This window comes from Genypterus blacodes, unplaced genomic scaffold, assembly GCF_046128005.1.
Source record: "Genypterus blacodes isolate CSIRO-AG114 ecotype Tasmania unplaced genomic scaffold, CSIRO-AGI_Gbla_v1 ptg000119l_1, whole genome shotgun sequence".
Taxonomy (NCBI): Eukaryota; Metazoa; Chordata; class Actinopteri; order Ophidiiformes; family Ophidiidae; genus Genypterus; species Genypterus blacodes.
In genome coordinates, this window is record NW_027466922.1 from 532,209 (window position 1) to 552,293 (window position 20,085).

At 48.5% G+C, this 20,085-nt stretch overlaps 1 protein-coding gene across 1 annotated transcript; it reads left to right on the forward strand.

Annotated features, from left to right (window-relative positions):
- Window positions 1-502: 502 nt before the first annotated feature.
- loxhd1a (lipoxygenase homology PLAT domains 1a) lies at window positions 503-19,996 on the forward strand. Its single transcript, XM_076162065.1, has 41 exons — window positions 503-1,208; window positions 3,532-3,646; window positions 5,104-5,184; window positions 5,675-5,859; window positions 6,556-6,654; window positions 6,749-6,897; window positions 7,007-7,130; window positions 7,228-7,478; window positions 7,553-7,688; window positions 7,768-7,928; window positions 8,005-8,091; window positions 8,259-8,394; window positions 8,604-8,758; window positions 8,856-9,016; window positions 9,549-9,625; window positions 9,714-9,910; window positions 10,001-10,193; window positions 10,276-10,436; window positions 10,527-10,842; window positions 10,917-11,068; window positions 11,310-11,443; window positions 11,772-11,929; window positions 12,011-12,115; window positions 12,209-12,337; window positions 12,431-12,595; window positions 12,681-12,862; window positions 12,966-13,082; window positions 13,987-14,149; window positions 14,253-14,407; window positions 14,514-14,723; window positions 14,819-14,945; window positions 15,020-15,231; window positions 15,320-15,505; window positions 15,592-15,719; window positions 15,850-15,967; window positions 17,174-17,348; window positions 17,918-18,103; window positions 18,600-18,767; window positions 18,895-19,033; window positions 19,263-19,418; window positions 19,516-19,996. The coding sequence occupies exons 1-41, from the start codon at window positions 503-505 to the stop codon at window positions 19,994-19,996; spliced, it is 7,236 nt and encodes a 2,411-aa protein (XP_076018180.1).
- Window positions 19,997-20,085: the final 89 nt, after the last annotated feature.

Here is a 20,085-nt window from a genome sequence, read left to right on the forward strand (position 1 = left end):
CCTTATCCAGTCCACCATGGAATTGGTGTCGGGAGAGTTTAAATGCTTGTCTCTATGTATCTGTCTGTCTGTCTATCTCTGTGTGTGTGTGTGTGTGTGTGTGTGTGTGTGTGTGTGCGGGTAAAAGCGAGACGCCCCCGGCCCGTAAAGCGATCCTGACACTATGAATAATAAACGTGCGGTGGCAGAGAGGATAAGTTCTCTGAGCAAGGCTCCTTTTTCACAGGGCTTTCTCCACCGTGGGTCATGTGACTGCTGAGGTGACAGTAATTTTTCATGAGTATCGTGTGTTGTATGGCCATACTACCCTGGCAGGACACGTCCATCACTACCACCAAACGTGTGGCCCCGGTCAGCCGTGCATCACACCCAAAGGCTGTTCTCAACCGCCGTGATCCTCGCACCTCCTGGCAGCCAAAGGGTCAAATGAATTGTCTTACAGCGTTAGAAACTCAAGGCACCGCTTACGAAACTAAAAGCCAGGGAAGTGGATGAATAAAAGATGCCCTCCAAAAAGAAAAAATCCACCGCCGAGGAGGAAACCCAAGAGGTGGATGACGAAGTCGAGGATTCGGAGCCAAAGTTAAAAGAGCGAAGCCACTGCATCACCGCGGTTGGCGTGAGAAAAGGAGAGAAGAGTCGGAAGAAATCCAAGAGCGGTGAGATCTCCGGAGACAAGGAAGCCCCGGAGAAGCAGAAGAAAAGAAAAGAGAGCGATAAGGTAAAGGAGAAAAAGAAGAAAAAGAAACCGGGCGAGGATGCTGAGGACTTTGCTGTGATTGAAGATGAGTATGAAGAAGGCGAGCAGAACAACAATGAGCCCACCCGCAACTCCAAGAAGAAGAAATCAGAGAGACCCCAAGAAGAAGTGACCGAGGTTGCGAAGGAGGAGAAGAGGAAGAAGAAGAAGAAATCCTCCTGGGAAGAAGCGGACGGAGAGGACGAGATGGTCTCCAAGGGCAAGAAGAAGAAGTCCCACGACGACGACGACGAGTCCGTCAACGAGGAGGAAGAGGAGGAGGACTCGAAGAAGAAGAAAAAGAAGAAGGCGAAGAAAGGATCGGACGACAGCGACGACGACAAGAAGAAAAAGGGGAAGAAATCCAAAAACAAGCAGGTGGACTACGCCGAGCTGTTCGAAAACGAGCTGCTGAGCTATCACACAGACTCTTCGGACGGGTACGACGACGAGTACTACAAGAAGAAAGGTAAGACTATGATAAGAGCCTGGGAGAAGCCTGAGTCTCCACTCGGCCCGGGAGCCCCGCTCGGCCCGGGACTCCCTCTGTGATTGTTTGCTGGGTGAAAGCTCAGTTATGTTCCACATGGACGGAGAGAGACGGGGACGCCTGTGGAGGGGGAGAGGGGGCGACCAGATGGCTGCTGGGTGTCGTCCAGGTCCAGGGGGAGAGGGAGCAGGGGAGGGGGGGCGGGGGGTGGGGCAGAGGAAGGAACAGGAGCCATGGGGGTCAGGGGTCTCAAACTGGGGGTCAGTAGGTCAATTTTAGGGGTGCGACAGGGTGATTTATGGGATAGGAAAGTGAGAAATATTGACACTCAGCCTGTGATGGAGGGGGTATTGGAGGAGGTATTGGAGGAGTTATTGGAGGTGGTATTGGAGGAGGTATTGGAGGAGGTATTGGAGGAGGTATTGGAGGAGGTATTGGAGGTGGTATTGGAGGAGGTATTGGAGGAGGTATTGGAGGAGGTATTGGAGGAGGTATTGGAGGTGGTATTGGAGGAGGTGTTGGAGGAGGTATTGGAGGAGGTATTGAAGGAGGTATTGGAGGAGGTATTGAAGGAGGTATTGGAGGAGGTATTGAAGGAGGTATTGGAGGAGGTATTGGAGGAGGTATTGCCTGACCCCATAGACAATACAACCACTGGCCAACATGAACCACTCAAACGCATCAGAATACAATAATACAGCCAATCCTGAGCTGCTGATGAGACATTAAACATGACCTTTCACTGTGTAACCACTTTCAAAATCATCCTAAAATTCCTCCCACATCATAATTCTCATCAGGTTGGATTATGTAACGTGTTGACTTTGACAGAATGAAGCAGATTCATGTCTATTTGAACTTCTTTGCATGTTTATGTCACTTAAAGCTCAAACAGTGAAAGCGTCTCACGGTTTAGAGTCGTGGAGCTCAGCTTAGTGATCATGCTGCATGTTGTTAAGCAGCAGTGAGTGTGTCTGTGTGTCTGTGTGTCTGTGTGTGCGGGGCGGCGATACATATCTGCGTCTCAGTTACCTGTGCAGCGCCGCTCCTTGTTCTCTGGCTTTCAAGCGATTCATTCAGCCTGAGATATGCCACTAACATGTTTATCAAGGCTGTATCAAGTATTAGGCGGCCATTGTTGCTCTCTCTCTGACTTGATCTGCTTTCTCTTTCTCTTTCAGCAGCTCTCCTCAAACTGCTCCTTATCAGGTCACCTTTCTTACTCTGCCGTCCGTATTTGAGGGTCAGGTCTCTTCCTCGCTCTTCGTCTCTTTGGCCTAAACAGTCTTCCCCTGGTATGTTGCATGACATCAGGATTCCCTTCCCATCAGGAGCTTTTGTGTGGTGTACATTTACCTACAGTAACGCTGCAGGGCTCTAACATTACCAGAGTCCCAGCCTTCAGCGGCCTCAGCTCACTAAGCTGCTGCTGCAGATTTAATGCAGCTCATGTCACTGCAACAAAGAGTGTTTCAAAGTCACGTTTCTCTGTCTTTGTTTGTCTACACATAGTCGTCATCTGATCCACTTTAAACATTGGGAATGACTCAGATGACGCCTTCAATCATCGTGTGTGTGTAGTGTGCGGTTCACTCTAACGCTCCTTTATGAAACTAACCTTGAGGAAATCGCACAAAGAATATAATCTGTCATCGCCGTTTTGCAGGCTGGGTCCTCTATTTCGTCAAACTTGATTGAGACGGACTCAGTGATCATGATGAACTCATCCTGACTAGCCTGGGTTTAGGCTTCATGAGTATCAGATCTGCTGGTATTTCTCGTGTGTGTTTTATTTCTGATCGATCCCTCAATCTTACCACCAAAAGACGCAGAGGCATAGACTTCTCTTTGTCTTCTGAGTTATTCATTCTAAACCCGCCACTTTGGCCTTCCCTTCTTCACCACTGATCATATATTTTGTCCTGCTGAACTTTGGTCCCCTTGGTCGACTCGTCTGCTCTTCCATTGGCTCAGATGAAGAGACACAGATATTATATATCTGAAACGTGAGAGAGAGGCTTTTGCCGGCATCACGCTGACACGGATTCACTGCAGATTCACCGCATTGAATTCCCTGGCAAACGTGCATGGAAGGAAACATAACGCTCCCTCATGGCACCGACGCCAACCTGTTTATAGATTATTGGACTCAAAGTCTCCCAATGTGACTTTGGTGCTTTGGTAGTTTGTCTGTTCTGGTTTTGATTCTTTAAATTGTGACCTCTGAGTGGAATGTCTAACTCTCCATTCCTCTCTCTCTCTCTCTCTCTCTCTCTCTCTCTCTCTCTCTCTCTCTCTGTAGTTTATGAGGTGGTCGCTGTCACGGGTGACGTTAAAGGAGCAGGTACAGACGCCCATGTGTTCGTTACCCTTTATGGAGATTTCGGCGTCACTCCCAAGGTCCAACTGGCGAGCCAGTGAGTTCAACATTGCACTGCATAGAAATCACAATTCCACATCACTGACTCACTCTGTACAACATATGTGGCTGATTTCCTTCTGTCAGTGTCTATACATGTAGTAACCATAACAACTTCATGCCAGTAGCAATAATCTCTCCATTTCAGCTGCTCAGTCCTCTGTGATCTTTCAGCACAGAAAGGAGGTATTTCTGCTACGACAGACGGTTATGATTCTGTCGTTGTGTTGGGTTGTATGTGCACATAAACGCTGTATGAGAGAAGCATTCCCACTCAGCTGGAAACTGAAAGGAGGAGCCATTTGACCGGCCTACGTCATCAAACTGCGCCTATTTGACCCATTGGGACAGCGATCTTTCAAACCGTGCTGCAGGAATCTCCTCTCTGTACAGAAACACAACGTGAGGCAGAGTATCTGGAGTAAGGAGGAACTAAGTGACATGGCTGCTCTGCTTTCCGCATTCAAAACGGCAGATGAAAGAAGACCACCATGTCATTTATGTCGACGATATCAAATGACCCTCTGGGGATCTTTACACGGCGACTAAGCGACAGCGTCCCTTTATCTCCGCACGCATTGATTGACAGATAGTGTTACCTGTGCGGTGTATAGGATGTTACACCTTATTGTCAGCCACACTAGGCCGTGTCACCCTCACCGGGCGGTGGTCTCATTCATTTCATCTCAGACACCAACACGCATTCAGTATCTCCACCCTGTGTGACGGTGAGGTTTATGAACGACCATATAAGGTCAGAGACGGGGAGTTTCACCTTACTCCGACTTTGACAAGTGAGGACTTTGACACAAGAACATCAAGGGAGATTCAAGGTGCAACTCTTTGGAAATTCAGTGCAATTCAAATACAAAAACAAAGAAATTGCATGAATTCCAAAGTTTGCATGTGGTTTGGTTTCCTTCCGTTATTTCTTAAACAAGCGAGAGACTGAGGGTGTGGACTCATGTGTGTTGGACAGTGTTTCATTCTTGGCAGTATGCTGTATATGACACCCTGCACCTTAATTATACCGTGGGCATTTGTTAGTGAATTCAATATTAGAGGGCGGGGGGTGGGGGGGGGGGGCGGGGGTGTGGCAGATGGAGACAAAGGCAGGTTTGATCTGTGGATGAAAAGAAGGAGGTGTCTGATTCGCTGTAGCTGGGGCGGAGGAGATCTGGCCTGGTCTCTGTGAGGGGTAAGAAGAGGCACGGGGAGAGATGGAGGCACGGAGGCATGAAGGAGGCCTGTAGAGGGTTTCAGATTAAACCGCCGCAGTGCGAGCATCAGGGTACGTGAAGCTGGATCACTGAGGAGATGCTGTTTACTGTTCCAGGGTTGAGGTTGTGCTCTGTTTTGTCTCTGGATTGTAGCTCTTCACGCAACACAATCTGCTCTCTCGCTCGCCTCTCTCTCTCTCTCTCTCTCTCTCTCTCTCTCTCTCTCTTTAAACAGGAGCCGATCGGCATTCGAGAAGTGCAAGACTGATGTTTTCCGTATCAAAACGTACAACGTGGGGACCCTGTACAAGCTGAGGTACCACAACAACACCAACACAGCTTCAACACTGTGATGAGATCATAGCTGGTTGTTGGTTGTCACGGTTGCAGCAGATGTGCAAGAACGCAGGTCACAGATCTTTGACAGCATCAGAGCTTTATGCTTTGTGCTTCAGTGTGATGAAGGCCAGCTTACTGACGGGATCACAGAGGAACCTTTCTCACATCGTCTAGCTGTGCTGACCATCAAAGGATTATATCCAAGTTAATCCCCATCTGGTGTTTGGAGTTAAATGCCACAGACATAAGCAGTACAATGAGGTGTAAACACACACAGATACAACATTATTACAGCAGCATCTTCATTCTAACATATTGTCCAATTCACTCCACACTCAGAAAGTCACCATTATGTTCAATTCCCCTCATGTAAAGTCATTTGTATCTGTTTAAAGATAGATAGATGGGTGAGAGGTGTGTTTGAGACATGATGATGTCATTCATGATGCGTCCTCTCCCCCTCACAGGGTTGAACAGGACAACACAGGGATGAACCCAAGCTGGTACTTGGACCGAGTGGAGGTGACCGACATGATGCGGCCACATCTACGTTACTACTTTACCAGCAACCACTGGCTGAGCCGGGAAGAGGGTGACAGACAGTCGGCCAGGGACATCATGGGCAGCCTGAACCCCATGTCAAGCTCCACATGTAGGTCAACCACCGGGGCCAAACACCCAAACACGTCACGCAATAACACACGCTGCCAAAACAAACAATCAAAACGCATGGATCGGATCAGACTCCACATCGCTCTCAGGCAAATATGTGGAAACATTTGGAAGAAGATGATCGGAGGAGCCGCTGATAGAAAATTGATGATGTCAGTACTATGTGATTGGCAAACGGTACACAGAGTTGCATGACAGCCAACAGTTTTCCTACTGTTTCAGGTTGTAACTGAATTCCATGAGAGTGTAATCCGCAGGTAAGGGAGCCCATGTGATGCAACGTGATCTAATCTCTCAGTAGCCGCAGTCAATCAAACAGAGTGTTGCGAGGCCGTGGCAGGACACTGGGCGCTCGGTGACTCTCCTCAGCTCTGCTCTGTCCATGAGCCAGGGCGGGGTCACACACATTCACACACACACACACACACACACACAGACACAAAACACACACGCACAGAGTTATGAATATTTAACTTGGAAACCATCTCATTGTGCGTTAGAAAGGAGCCTGTCTGTCTGAGAATGATTACATGTGTTTACTAATTATGCAACTTGCCCAGGCAGCAAATTGCTTCTGTGGTCGGCATCATTCCCAGCTCGGCTCGCTCTTTGCTTTCCTAACATGACGCTGGTGTTTAATCTTTCATATCCAATCTAATTCCACTTATTTTGGCAGCGAATAAATACATCGTGACTGTGTTCACCGCGGATGAGAAGGGATGCGGCACGGATGCTGACGTCTTCCTGACCATCTTTGGGGAAAACGGCGATTCAGGTGAAAATCATCCCGGACTCATTCTGCAATCTAATCTCTGATAACTGACCGAACCTACTGACATTCTACCAAATTGTCTTCCGTGCTTTATAAGGATCCAGAAAGCTGGCCAGCGACAAAGACAACTTTGAACGTGCACAAGAGGACAGGTTTTCCATAGATTGTCCCAACCTGGGGAAAATCAGGAAAATCAGCATCGGCCACAATAACAGAGGATCTTCTGCCGGATGGTGTCTGGCTAAGGCACGTACTCCCAAACTGCACGCACACTACGCAAGCTTCACACACCTGAACATACAGGCACCTTTAATATGACGCGTGTTATTGTATTGTATTGTATTTCTGTGCCCAGGTGGTCATTGACGACATGGGGAACAGAACTATGTATGAGTTCCCAGTTAATCGCTGGTTTGCTTTGAATCAAGGTGATGGCAAAATACAGACAGATGTGTTGGTGGGGTCATTTAAGCCCATGGGTGAGTGCAGAACGAGCCAAGCATGCAAAGGAAATAGGACAAAGGATTGGGATGGGGAAGTGGGATTCGTCATCTGTGCGTTTCTGCATCTGGACAGGAATCGTGTACAACGTCCAAGTGATGACCGGAGACATAAGAGGTGCAGGTACCGACTCCAAGATCCACATCGTCTTGCACGGCTCCAAGGGGATGAAGAACAGCGGGCCCATCTTCCTGGAGGGCGGCGACTTTGAGCGCGGCCTCATCGACATTTTCAACGTGGAGCTTTGCGAGATGATAAGCCCACTCAGCCGCGTCACCATCGGACACAACAACGCGTCGGTGGGCGCCGGGTGGCACTGTGAAAAGGTATGACCTCGCCTTTTACTAGATGTCCCCGAAAGGAGATTGGTTGAGTTGTTCAGCACCCGTTCTGCTTCCAGGTGGTGGTGTTTTGTCCATTTACGGGTATCGAGCAGACGTTTCCATGTAGGGGATGGTTGGACGAGGACGTTGGGGACGGACTGATTGAGAGGGAGCTGTGTGAGATGGTCTCTCTCCGGACAAAGAAACAGAAGAGTGGGTAGCTTCGTTCTGCTCTGACAGAAGACACTATGTGGAAAGATAGAAACTTTAAATCCTATCTGCACCTCTCCAGAGTTCCCGTGGTCCCTCTGGGTCTTCACCTCCGACATCAAGGGGGCAGGGACGGACGCCGAGGTGTTCGTGCAAGCCTACGGGATCAAGGGCAAGTCTGACGAGTTCAAACTGGTGAACAAATCAGACAATTTCGAACAGGCACAAATTGATAAATTCATGGTACGTTTACAGCAAATAACCACAACAGACCGTGAAGCTAAGACGTCATTTGTTGACGTTTGTGGCATTGTTGTAGATCGAAATGCCAGATATTGGAAGATTGAGGAAATTGCGCATCTGGCACGAGAAGAGGAATCCTTTCTCTGGCTGGCATTTAGCCCAGGTGAGACACTTTTGGCTCTGCCTGATCAGTCAGTCTAAGCTGTTCTCCCTCTGAGCACTGAAGGAGACTTTGTGCGAGACGGTTTCACAGAAAAATGCAGAAAATGCTTCACTGGTGGACTCATTTGTAGGTTTTGGTGTTTCTGAGGTGGCGTTTCATTTCTGCAGGTGACTTTGATGAATGTTCTGACCAAGGAGAAATATTCCTTTGAATGTAACCGCTGGCTGGACATCAATGAAGACGACAATGAGATCATCAGAGACATGCCAGCGACTGGCGCCCTCGTCGCTGAGCCACTGCGCTGTAAGATAAGATAAGATTAGATAAGATAAGTTTATTAACCCGAGGGAAATTACTGTGCAACAGTTATAGTACAGTACAGTGCAGAATGGCGCACACACACACACACACACACACACACACACACACACACACACACACAAGTTTGTTGGATCTGTCTAAATCCCCAAAGTGTTCTTGTAATGTAACATGATTGTCCTTTTCTGCCTCAGTGATAAAGTATCGCATCACCGTCTTCACCGGCGAGGTCACTGGCAGCGGCACTGACGCCACCGTCTCCTTCACCATGTTCGGTGACCTGGGTTGCACAGGCGAGAGACTCCTGATGAACAGCCAGAACACCGTCAACAAATTTGAAAACGGCAACGTGAGCTCCACATTTTGCGAAACGAAAAAATGCACAAAGTATGTAAGTAAACGCTGTGATGGAGCGTCTTCCACCAACTCGCCGTCTTTGATTTCAGGCTGATGAATTCGTCTTCGAGTCGGTGGACTTGGGGACCATAAGCAGGGTGCGAATAGGTCACGACAACTCGGGTATAGGTGCGGGCTGGTTCCTTGACAAGGTGCTGGTGAGGGAAGATGGAACGCCTGAGACCACAGCCAACGAGTTCCCCTGCCACAGGCGAGACACACACACACTTCACATTAGACACACACAGGCCAAAATGCACAAATCCTTCATTTTATCCCTGATAACTAAACAACAAACACTAAGCGGTCGCACAAGTTCTTTCTCCAAAGCCTGAGAGCTTCTTAGGTAAGTTGACCGAGCCGAATGTCAGCAGGTCTCCAGTGGCTTGTGCAGAAGTACTTAGGCAGCTGATGGAGCAGATAGCCATTACAAATTGGTGCTAAATGCACACTGGCCAGTCAGAGGTCTCTCCCACAGTAACTGGATCCAAACCGCAAGGCCGAGGTGCCGTGTTACGTGCTGTGTGCGCTCTGCTGCTTTAAAGGACAGAGACTGGACAGCTTCCCTATGGATGCAGGGACAAATGCATCATATGGGATCAGTTGATGTCGTGTTTGACCTTCTTGCTTGTGTCACATTCCGCTTTATCTTTCATCCAGATTCATTGTATTTCTTATGCTATATTGCTGTTATTTCAGTGATGTCATTTCTTGTACTCTCTCTCCTGTGCGTCTCTCTTCAGGTGGTTGGATCGGACTGAGGATGATGGACAGATCGTCCGTGAGTTGGTTCCAGTAGGAGAGGGCCTGCTTCTCTTTCGTAAGTGTGTTAACAAGGAACTATGGGTCTCAGAATGACGTCCTGTAGCTGATTGGTCTCATTTGGTCTCCTTTGTCTCCTTCCTCAGATGTGGGTTACCACTTCAGCATCAAGACAGGAAGCGTCAGCGGCGCCAGCTCGGACTCGGACGTGTTTGTCAAGCTGTACGGGGAGAACGGCGACACCAACAAGAACATTCTTTACGTCTCCGACAACAGTCTCAGCAGCTACTACGAGACGGGACAGATCGATATCTTTACCATGGAGACCTTTGACCTCGGGCTGGCAAGTCATATAACACAAGATTCACAGTTTAGGGGAATATATGATGTCACATGATGTCGTTCACTCCTCATGTGTCGCTGCTGCTTGTAGATAAACCGCATGGTGATCGGTCACACCAACGAGGGCCTGAACGCTGGATGGTACCTGGACAGCGTGCAGCTCACCGTGCCGGTTCACGGGAAGCAGTATATGTTCCCGGCCCACCGCTGGCTCAGCAATAACGACGCCGACGGGAAGGTGGAGGTGGAGATCTACGCCAGCGAGGTCGTGGACATCGAGAAATGTGAATAACAGCAGCAGCTTCAATCTGACAACACTGAAGTCAATAATGATGAAATACTGAGGTCACGCCAATTCTGTGTTAGTGATCAACTATGAAGTTTCCGTGATGACCGGGAGCGCATTTGCTGCCGGCACGGACGCCAAAGTTTTCTGTCAGATGTATGGAGAAGATGGAAAGACTGAGGTCATCCCGCTCGGCAGCCGATCCAATGATTTTGTCCGTGGAAAGACGCAACTCTTTAAGGTCTGTGTTCAAAGTTATTTCTAAATATTTTGCCGTCATTTGGTGGAGATGATCAACCAGGTGACTGCTGGTGTTTCTCCCTTAAACCAGATTGAGGCTCATGACGTCGGGAACGTCTACAAGCTGCGTCTCGGCCACGACGGCACGGGAATGGCGCCCGGCTGGTTCGTGGACAAAGTGGAGATCAGGCGCCTGGTGAAGGCCCTGGTGAAGGTGGAGGTGAAGAAAGAGGAGAGCAAGAAAGACAAGAAGAAGAAGAAGAAGAAGAAAGAGGAGGAGGTGGTGGAGGAGCTGAGGGACGTGGTAAAGACGTTCGTCTTCCCCTGTAACCGCTGGCTGGCCCAGGATGAGGAGGACAGGGAGACTGTGGTGGAGCTGCTGACTGAGGACAATGAGAATCTGGAGAGTAAGTAGAGAATCCATGTAAAATGGTCCGACTGCAGGCCACGAGGGAACTGCCTGACTGTGGTGTATTTCCAGTGAACTCCTACGAGGTTCACGTGTTCACCGGGATTGTGTGGGGGGCGGGGACGGACGCCAACGTCTTCATCAGCCTCTACGGCGAGATCGGAGACACGGGTGAGCGGCGACTAAGATACTCCGACAAAATGAACAAGTTTGAGAAAGGCCAGGTAAGTGCTGTTGTTATCAGACGTTTCTCAAGTCCTGAAGCTTTCGTCTGTTCCCCCCCAATGTGTCCACATCTTCTATAGTTCATTCCTCCTATCTGCCATGTCTTACACGCTGTTCCAGCTGCGTCTCTCTTGTAAAGGAGATGTCACAGGCCTGCTCGCTGCTCACATCAATACGTAATGATCCTCTGTGCACCTAAGACCTTTGACACTGTTACCGCTTTGTCCATTTGCCACCCAGGAGGACGTCTTCACCATCGCGTCGGTTGAACTGGGCGTCCTGAAGAAGCTGAGGATCCGCCACGACAACAGCCAGGCCAGTCCAGGCTGGTTCCTGGACCGGGTGGAGATCTTAGACACCAAAGATGACACCATGTAAGTCGTCGTTAAATGCTTCGGCGCATCTTCATCAGATCTACAGGTCTGAACAACATCAATGTTTTGAAAATCAAGAAATTCATCCATATTTGTCTCACAAAGCCTGAGTTTCCTACATGAGCAGAAAGAGCCACTCCACAGAAACTCACACACAGTCACTTGAGCGCTCCTCTGTGGTGAAAAACGGTACTGCGAGATATTCAGCTCAAAACACAAAACACAGCAAATATAGGATTTCTGACCTACAGGGACGCTGATTATGATAGGATATGATTATTATGAGATGAAATCTGGACTACACGCTGTTAAAAATGACATTTTTCAGGTATTATTTCCCTTGTAAGCGCTGGATGGCTGTTGATGAAGAGGACGGACAGCTTGGCAGGGAGCTGGTGCCTGTGGACGAGGCCTTCATGAAGAGAATGGATGAAGACGACGAGGACGCGGAGGAGGCTGACGTCTCACTCGGGCTGGAACAGAAAGGTGAGACGGAGCTTATCCAATCGCAAAAATAACAATAATATAATATACTAACAAACTCATCCACTCTTTCTACTGCTTCAGCCATGTCAACAACATATACAATCAAGATCAAGACTGGAGACATGAAGTACGCCGGAACAGACGCTAATATGTTTATGATCCTTTACGGCACCAAGGACGACACAGGTGACACTACAGACCCTCATGTTTCTGTTTCTGTGTGTGCGTGTGTGTGTGTGTGTGTGTGTTCTGTAATGCCTGTCACATGTGCATTTACAGGAATAATCAAAATGAAGGCTTCAAAGACGAACAAGGACAAGTTTGAGCAAGGAAAGACGGACGAGTTCATTGTGGAGGCTGTGGACCTGGGCCCACTGAAGAGGGTGACAATTGGACATGACAACTTTGGTACAGCGCCACTTCTGCTACTTCATTACTTCATTACTTGTAATGTCTGAAAATGAAACATTCTTGTGTGTGTGTGTGTGTGTGTTTCTGCAGGAGGTTCACCAGGTTGGTTCCTCGACTGGGTGGAGATCGACGCTCCTTGCCAAGGCCAGAAGCTCCACTTCCCCTGTGGACGCTGGCTGGACAAAAAGGAGGACGACGGCGCCATCAAGAGAGACCTTTACCCCAACACTCTGCAGACAGAGTTTTACGAACCATGTAACTGAAATCCAGTCATTCCTGAAACACGTTGGGTATAATTTCCCGTCCATGCACATCATTGATTAACCGTTTGGTTTCATAGTTGTGCCGTATGAGATTAAAATCTACACCAGTGACGAGTTTGCAGCCGGGACCGACGCAGACGTCTCCATCGCTCTGTACGGCAAAGACGCAATCTGCACCCAGCAGAAGTCTCTGTGTGTCAACGACAGAGAGAAGAGGAAATACTTTGAGAGAAGAGCAATGAACATCTTTGTTGTTGAGGTGGGATAAACAGTGTATTTTGGGATGTAACGGGAATAGTGGGAGAGTAGTAGTAGTAGCCATATCGAGCTTTGTTATTATGAATGATGTCATTCCTGTGCAGCTGGAGGATGTGGGCGAGATCATTGAGAAAATCCGTATCCGCCACGACAACACTGGAGTGAACCCAGGCTGGCATCTGGACAGAGTGGAGGTCAGGCGTCTGCTCAGGAAGGGAAAGGTACAGTGTGTATGTGTGTGTGTGTGTGTGTGTGTGTGTGTGTGTGTGTGTGTGTGAAACACCACAATCTACACATCAGGCTAACCAAAAATACACACAAAGAGGCAAAAAGTGTGTAACAGCCGATTTTTTCAAGTACTGTACAAAGTTTTGAGTTCTGGTACTTTCAGATTTTATATGACACGAAAAACATCATAGAATTGGTTCAAAGGTTCATATTAAGGAATTTATGAAGTTTTCACGAATGAAATGTGTGTAAAACAACAACATGTCATTTGGAAAATCTTTCAACTCTAGATTTGAGCTTATCTAGTCAATATAATCACTGTTTAATATCACAATCCACATGAGTCCTTTAGTCTGAGCTTCTATGTGATCATCACTACTGTTGCACTGTGTTTGGTCAGTAGGTGGAGCTGTTTCCTCCATAGATAAATAAATAAAGAGCCATCAGGGCTGCAGTCAGTGAATTTTTGATTTCTCTCTGTCATAACTCACTCTCTCTCTCTCTCTCTCTCTCTCTCTCTCTCTCTCTCTCTCCTCTATCTCTCCTCTCTCTCTCCTTGATCTCCTCTCTCTCTCCTTGATCTCCCCTCTCTCTCTCTCTCTCTCTCTCTCTCTCACCCCTCTCTCCTCTATCTCTCCTCTCTCTCTCCTCTCTCTCCTCTCTCTCTCCTTGATCTCCTCTCTCTCTCTCTCTCTCTCTCTCCTCTCTCTCTCTCTCTCTCTCTCCTCTCTCTCCTCTCTCTCTATCTCTCTCTCTCTCTCTCTCGCTCTCGCTCTCTCACCCCTCTCTCCTCTATCTCTCCTCTCTCTCCTCTCTCTCCTCTCTCTCTCCTTGATCTCCTCTCTCTCTCTCTCTCTCTCTCTCTCTCTCTCTCTCTCTCTCGCTCTCTCTCTCTAGGGTTCAGAGACCCTCATTTTCCCGTGTGAGCGTTGGCTTGCTAAGTCGGAGGAGGACGGGGAGACGGTGGTGGAGCTGGTTCCCTCTGACGTCATCACCGAGAAACTGTTGAAGGATGGAAGCCTGAAGGTGTCTGAAAACGAAATTGACGACGCCCTGGAAAGTACGTGAACACACACACACACACACATACTCCTCGAAATGCAAACACAAATAACACATTAAAAACTTGAATTTATAATCCCCCCCCCCCCACCTCCCCTCAGTTCACACCTACAGCGTGTCAGTGATAACAGGAGACGTGTTTGGCGCCGGGACTGACGCCAAAGTCTTCCTCACCATGTACGGGGACCTGGGGGACACAGGCGAAAGGAAACTCAGCAAGTCACAAACCAACAGGAACAAGTTTGAGCGAGCAGCCGTAAGGAAACGTGACATGACAGTCTGCGACTTGTGACATCATCGCAAGAAGTGACAGACGAAAGCACTTCCTGTCTTCACACGTGTGTTATTCTGGAATTCCCCAGGTGGATATTTTCTCCATGGAGTCGGTTGACCTCGGACTGGTTTATAAGATACTAATTCGCCATGACAACAGTATGATGAGACCATGCTGGTACTTGGACCAGGTGGAGGTGGTTGACGAGGACACGGAGGAAGTCTTCCTCTTTCTGTGTGAGCGCTGGCTCTCCACAGTGAGAGAGGACCAACGCATCGAGAGAGTCTTCTATGTCAAGGTAGAGACGCGTGTGTGTGTGTGTGTGTGTGTGGGTTTGTGTGTGTTTCAGCATGTCAACCTGTCTTTCTGACGTGTGTGTTGTGTTTCTTTCAGGGGTATGACGGAGTGAGAGAGAGCCTAAACGGTAAAGACCCGATCACAGCCGAGATGGTGAAGAGCGTCGATAGCAACATGAACAAAAAGAGCAAGAAAAAGGATGACGTCGTTGAAGAGCTCACGCGTAAGAAAAGCTCATTTATATAGAAACATGCATGGTTCCCTTCCTGTATGTGACCATGTGGCCTTCATGTGCAGTCATACCTTACCACATCACCGTCTGCACCGATGATGAGGAGGAGGACTCCTGCTCCACCAGCAGGCCGTACGTCATCATCATCGGGGCCAATCAGGGCCAGACGGAGAAGATGTGGCTGGACCTGCCGGAGGGGAAATGGGGCTTTGAGTGTGGCTCTCTGGAGATGTTCGAGTGCTACGGCGCAGATGTGGGCGTCCTCAAGATGGTGGAGGTGAGCCGGGGACCAGATGTTTAGAAGTCCTACGTGCCAATCGCAGCCACATCGCCCGCTGTGATCGATTCTTCTTCCTCCCCTGCAGATCGGCCACAACGGGGCGACTCCTGACAGCTGCTGGCTGATTGACGAGCTGTCTGTTGCCGTGCCAACCAAAGGGGTCAAATATGTTTTTCCTTGTAAGTGCTGGCTGGCCAAAGATCGTGGAGATGGTCTGACTGCAAAACTCTTCAATGTCATGGATGCAGATATACTCTACATCCCCTCAAAGGTACGTGGCCTTCAGCCCCGCCCTCTGATGTTTTGGAGGTGATGTTGTTCCATGAGATGTCGGATGTCCATGTGTCATATTTTCAGGTCATTTACGAGGTGACGGTGGTGACAGGAGACATGCAAAACGCGGGCACAGACACCAAGATCTTCATGACGGTGTTTGGAGCTCACGGCAGTACGGAGGAGATGCTGCTGGAGAAGAACGAGGACAGGTGAAGTCCTAAACCTCTCCTGCAGGCTCCTCCTGGTCCACGCTTTTGTTCTGCAGCAGATGATGCGACTCTGTGTGTGTGTGTCTGTGTCTGTGTCTGTGTCTGTGTCTGTGTTTGTGGGGGTTCACAGGTTTGAGCGAGATCAGCAGGACACTTTCATCATGGAGATCGATGACATCGCCCCGCTGAAGAAGATGAGGATTCGCATTGATGCCTCCGGCTGCCGACCGGACTGGTTCTTTGATAAGGTCACCACTGAAACACTGGGTCACCACACACACACACACACACACACACACACACACACAGGCAGACAGTATGTTCATTAGTTCTCATCCATTAAACATGAAACAAGGAGCGTAGAAACCGGAGCAGTAATTGTTCAACTTCTCCCCAAAATCAATATCAACAAAGCAGTCGCCATGTTCTGTTTTCATCCGAGCCCTGTATGCTGTAGGTCAGAGGATCATTCAATCTGTTATATCACACACACACACACACACACACACACACAGACACACACACACACACACACACACACACACACACACACAGACACACACACAAACACACACACACACAGTTATCCTCGCCTGCGGGAGAATTGCCACAGCATGATTCAGCCACCCACTTAAACAGACACACACACACACACACACATACACAAACACACAGACACAGGCGGAATTCCTGCAGCGAACATATTGACCCATTTTATCCAACATCCAACTTCGTTTGGTTGCTGGCATCACACACACACACACACACACACACACACACGCCTATTTGATGCAGCCTGTTTGTCTGCACGGCTGCATGTGTGTGTGTGTGTGTGTGTGTGTGATCAGCAGCTCACACCACTCAGGCCCATTCAGCCTAGAATGTAATCAACCACATTCACTTCCATTGATTTCTGCCAGTCTGCTACAGCACTTTTTTTTTTCGCTGACCCTGTAAGGACGACGTCACCACGACGACCATCAGGCCGCAGATCAGTCTGATGTCTGTGTGTGGACGGCTCCGATCAAATGGAACACATGTCCTATGCAAATGTGGACTCTGGTAAAGGCACCGGGCCACGCAGGGCGGCGGAACGTTCAGGAACAATACTGAGCCCTGTCCGGCCGTGCCTGGGACTCGGCCACTTGCTAACATCTCCTTGACTTGACCGTGCACAGAGCCCCGTGTGTTCAGCATCACAAGCAGATGTGCGGCCTTTATGGATTACTGCGTCTATGTATTCAAACGGACACGCCAGTGAGCCGGGCAGCCTGCCAGCATAGTCATCTGTCCAAATAGCTATGCAGAGTGCGGCGCCGGTCTTTGTGATAATGCAGTGCCACCCAGGTTCAAAGATCACACACACTCTGGGATGAACATAACACTGAGTGCACATAAAAGCTGTTTGGTTTGAGATATGTTTAAATAAACTGCTTGATCAATCTTTACACCAGGTGATGATGCGTAACCTGATCACAGAGGACGAGTCTGTGTTCACCTATGAGGAGTGGCTCTCCACAATCTATGGACCCAAGCTCTTGACCTGTGAGATGGCGGCTGTGGAGGAAGGAGAGGTGATGACGGAGCTCACCACCTACACCATCCAGGTCAAGACCAGTGACGTAGGAGGTGAGTACTGATCAGTGCCGTACAGTCGCAGGGGGGGGAGCAGGGGGGAGGGCGACTTCAAAGAGCTGCTCGCTGCCCTTGGAAGTCATTGAATGCTATGAAGACCCCCAGCACCAGGACCCCCAGGAGCCATGATGTAGGCTGAGACACACACATACATAAGAGATTGTGAGTGTAATGTCATATAAAAGGCTTGACGCAGCGCTTTGTTTTTATTTGATAATGTGATGATCCAATGAATATAAATGAAATACTGCCCACAGTAACACACACACACACACACACACACACCGGCATATGAAATGAACATAACCCCCATCCCAATGCATAATGAGGTAAGAGTGTATTCCTTTCACACATTCACTTAGTGTGTAGACCAACATAATAAGGCACCAAGGGATTGTAGATATGCTAAATCTGAGGAAGAAGCATTCTGTATTCTATCCAGTGTGATTGTGTCTACCGGAAGTTCAATCAAGGAATTCCTGCAGTAATAACACAAAGAACTTGTGCTTTACCCCGAAACTGAAAGGCGACCCCCCCCCCTCTCTCTCTCTCTCTCTCATCAGCGGCAGGCACCGATGCTAATGTGTGGATCGTGATCTTCGGAGAATACGGAGACACGGGGACTCTGAGCCTGAAACAGTCCAACAAGTCCAACAAGTTTGAGCGCAAGCAGGCAGACACCTTCGTCTTCGATGACATCCTGAGCCTGGGCGAGCTTTCCAAAGTACGGGTCTGGCACGATAACAAAGGTCAGAGATGCTGCTACTTCCTGTACCACGTCTGCAGATCCAATTAGTTTGACACATGGTTTTAATACACTGCAGATTTTGTGTCCTTTTAAATGTTTCTGTTACTTTTTCACCCAGGCCACAAAGAATTGACGTTCAAATGATTCAGGAAATACTAAATTAATAATTCAAAACAAAAAACAGGTTGGAAATATTAGTTAAATAAGTCTCCTTTGTTTTTTCTCTGTGTAAAAGATTTTCTGAATATTGTTTTAGGCCTAACACAACTTTGCGTCGCATGTTAATATAGCTGTGTGTGTGTTCGTCCGGTCACACACCACATCACTGCTTGTCTAATTTTGACAAGACCGTCACAAATGATGCTTTCAGGTGCAATTACGTTGGCAATGCAGCTGTGTGTATCCTGTCTATCCTGATCACTGTTTGGATGGAAACGTCCCTGCATCACTCACAGAGGATGACATGTTTACTTGTGTGTCGCTGCTGTTACACGCAGGCATCGCTCCCGGATGGCACCTGGAGTTGATCGAGGTGAAGGATGATGTCATGAATGAAGCATTTAGTTTCCCCTGCGAGCGCTGGCTCTCCAAGAACGATGACGATGGACAGATCATGAGAGAGTTGGCTTGTGTCAACCACAACATAGAACTCAGCGAGAAAACCAGTAAGGCCAGTGACTTACAGAGGGGTTCTTTAACACTAAACTCTCATATGTTGTTGTTGTCTGAAAGTCTGAACAGCTTGTTTCTCCTTGAAGTCAAATAATAAGAGTGCTTTTTCTTCCATTAAAGAATATGAGATTTGTGTCACCACGGGCGATATGGAGGACGCTGAAACTAAAGAGAATGCATGGATTGTGCTTGAGGGGTGGAAGGGCAGATCAAAAGAATTTGTCATGGAGAACTCGTCAAAGAAGAAGAGGTTCTTGAGGTCCGTCCTCGCTCCTCTAGATTACATCAATCCCCTGAAAAGGGTTTGCATGAAAAGTCACATTCTCCCTTTAATGTGGTGCTTACTATGATAATCCCAGCGAGCCTGGACTCACACACTGCAACACGCCACCATGACATCAAACCATCCAACACACGACACCAATTTATACCAGTGTATGTCACTATCTCCTGGAAACTGTAATATGTGTGGTTTCCTCTGTTTTAAGGGGAAGTGTTGAGACGTTTGAGTTTGCCTCTAAGAACCTGGGAGACATTGCTGGTATCTGCCTGGGCCACATCACTAAGGATGGAAAGAAAGTGAAGGCTGAGGCGTTCTGGCACGTCAAAGAGGTCGTGGTGACAGAACAGGAGCTAAATAACAAGTCAGACGCCGCATCACTGCTGAATGATAAACCATATGAAACTAACTCAGCCTTCATTTGTTGATTAGATCATGTTTGCCTGCTTTGTGGACTCCAGGTACTTTTTCAGCTGCAACTCAAACATCCCTCTGGCGGCGAAGAAGGATGATTTTCGGAACTTCGAGTGCACAAGGACCGTTGAGAGCTTCGCCAGTAAAGTTCAAAGCCTGGTGCCCATCAAGTATGCCATCATTATCGTCACGGGAGACGAGAAGGGCGCAGGTACAGATGCCAACGTTTTCATCACTATCTACGGCTCCACCGGAGATTCCGGATGCCAGCCTCTGCGGCAGAAGTGTTGCAACCTTTTCGAACGGGAGAAGACCAACTCTTTCCATCTGGAGCTGCTGGACATTGGAGATCTGCAGAAAGTGCGAGTGGAGCATGACAACTCTGGCGTCAGTCCCGGTTGGCTGCTGGATCGTGTGGAAGTTACCAACAAAGCCACCGGCGTCACCACTATCTTCCCCTGTGGAAAGTGGCTGGACATCAACAAGGAAGACGGACTTCTGGTCAGAGTCCTCTTCCCTAAGCTCTAAAAGACAGTCAAGTACCCATAGAACTCCTTTACAGTAAATGCATCTTTTTTCTAACGTGACTTATTCACTGGTCATGACCAAATAAGGTT

What these genes read in the sequence shown, in the direction of transcription:
- loxhd1a (XM_076162065.1), top strand. Translation starts at nt 503, where the DNA reads ATGCCCTCCAAAAAGAAAAAATCCACCGCCGAGGAGGAAACCCAAGAG. An exon ending in AATTGACGACGCCCTGGAAA is followed by an intron (nt 14,150 to 14,252) that starts GTACGTGAACAC and finishes ACCTCCCCTCAG; the next exon opens with TTCACACCTACAGCGTGTCA. An exon ending in GAACAGGAGCTAAATAACAA is followed by an intron (nt 19,419 to 19,515) that starts GTCAGACGCCGC and finishes TGTGGACTCCAG; the next exon opens with GTACTTTTTCAGCTGCAACT.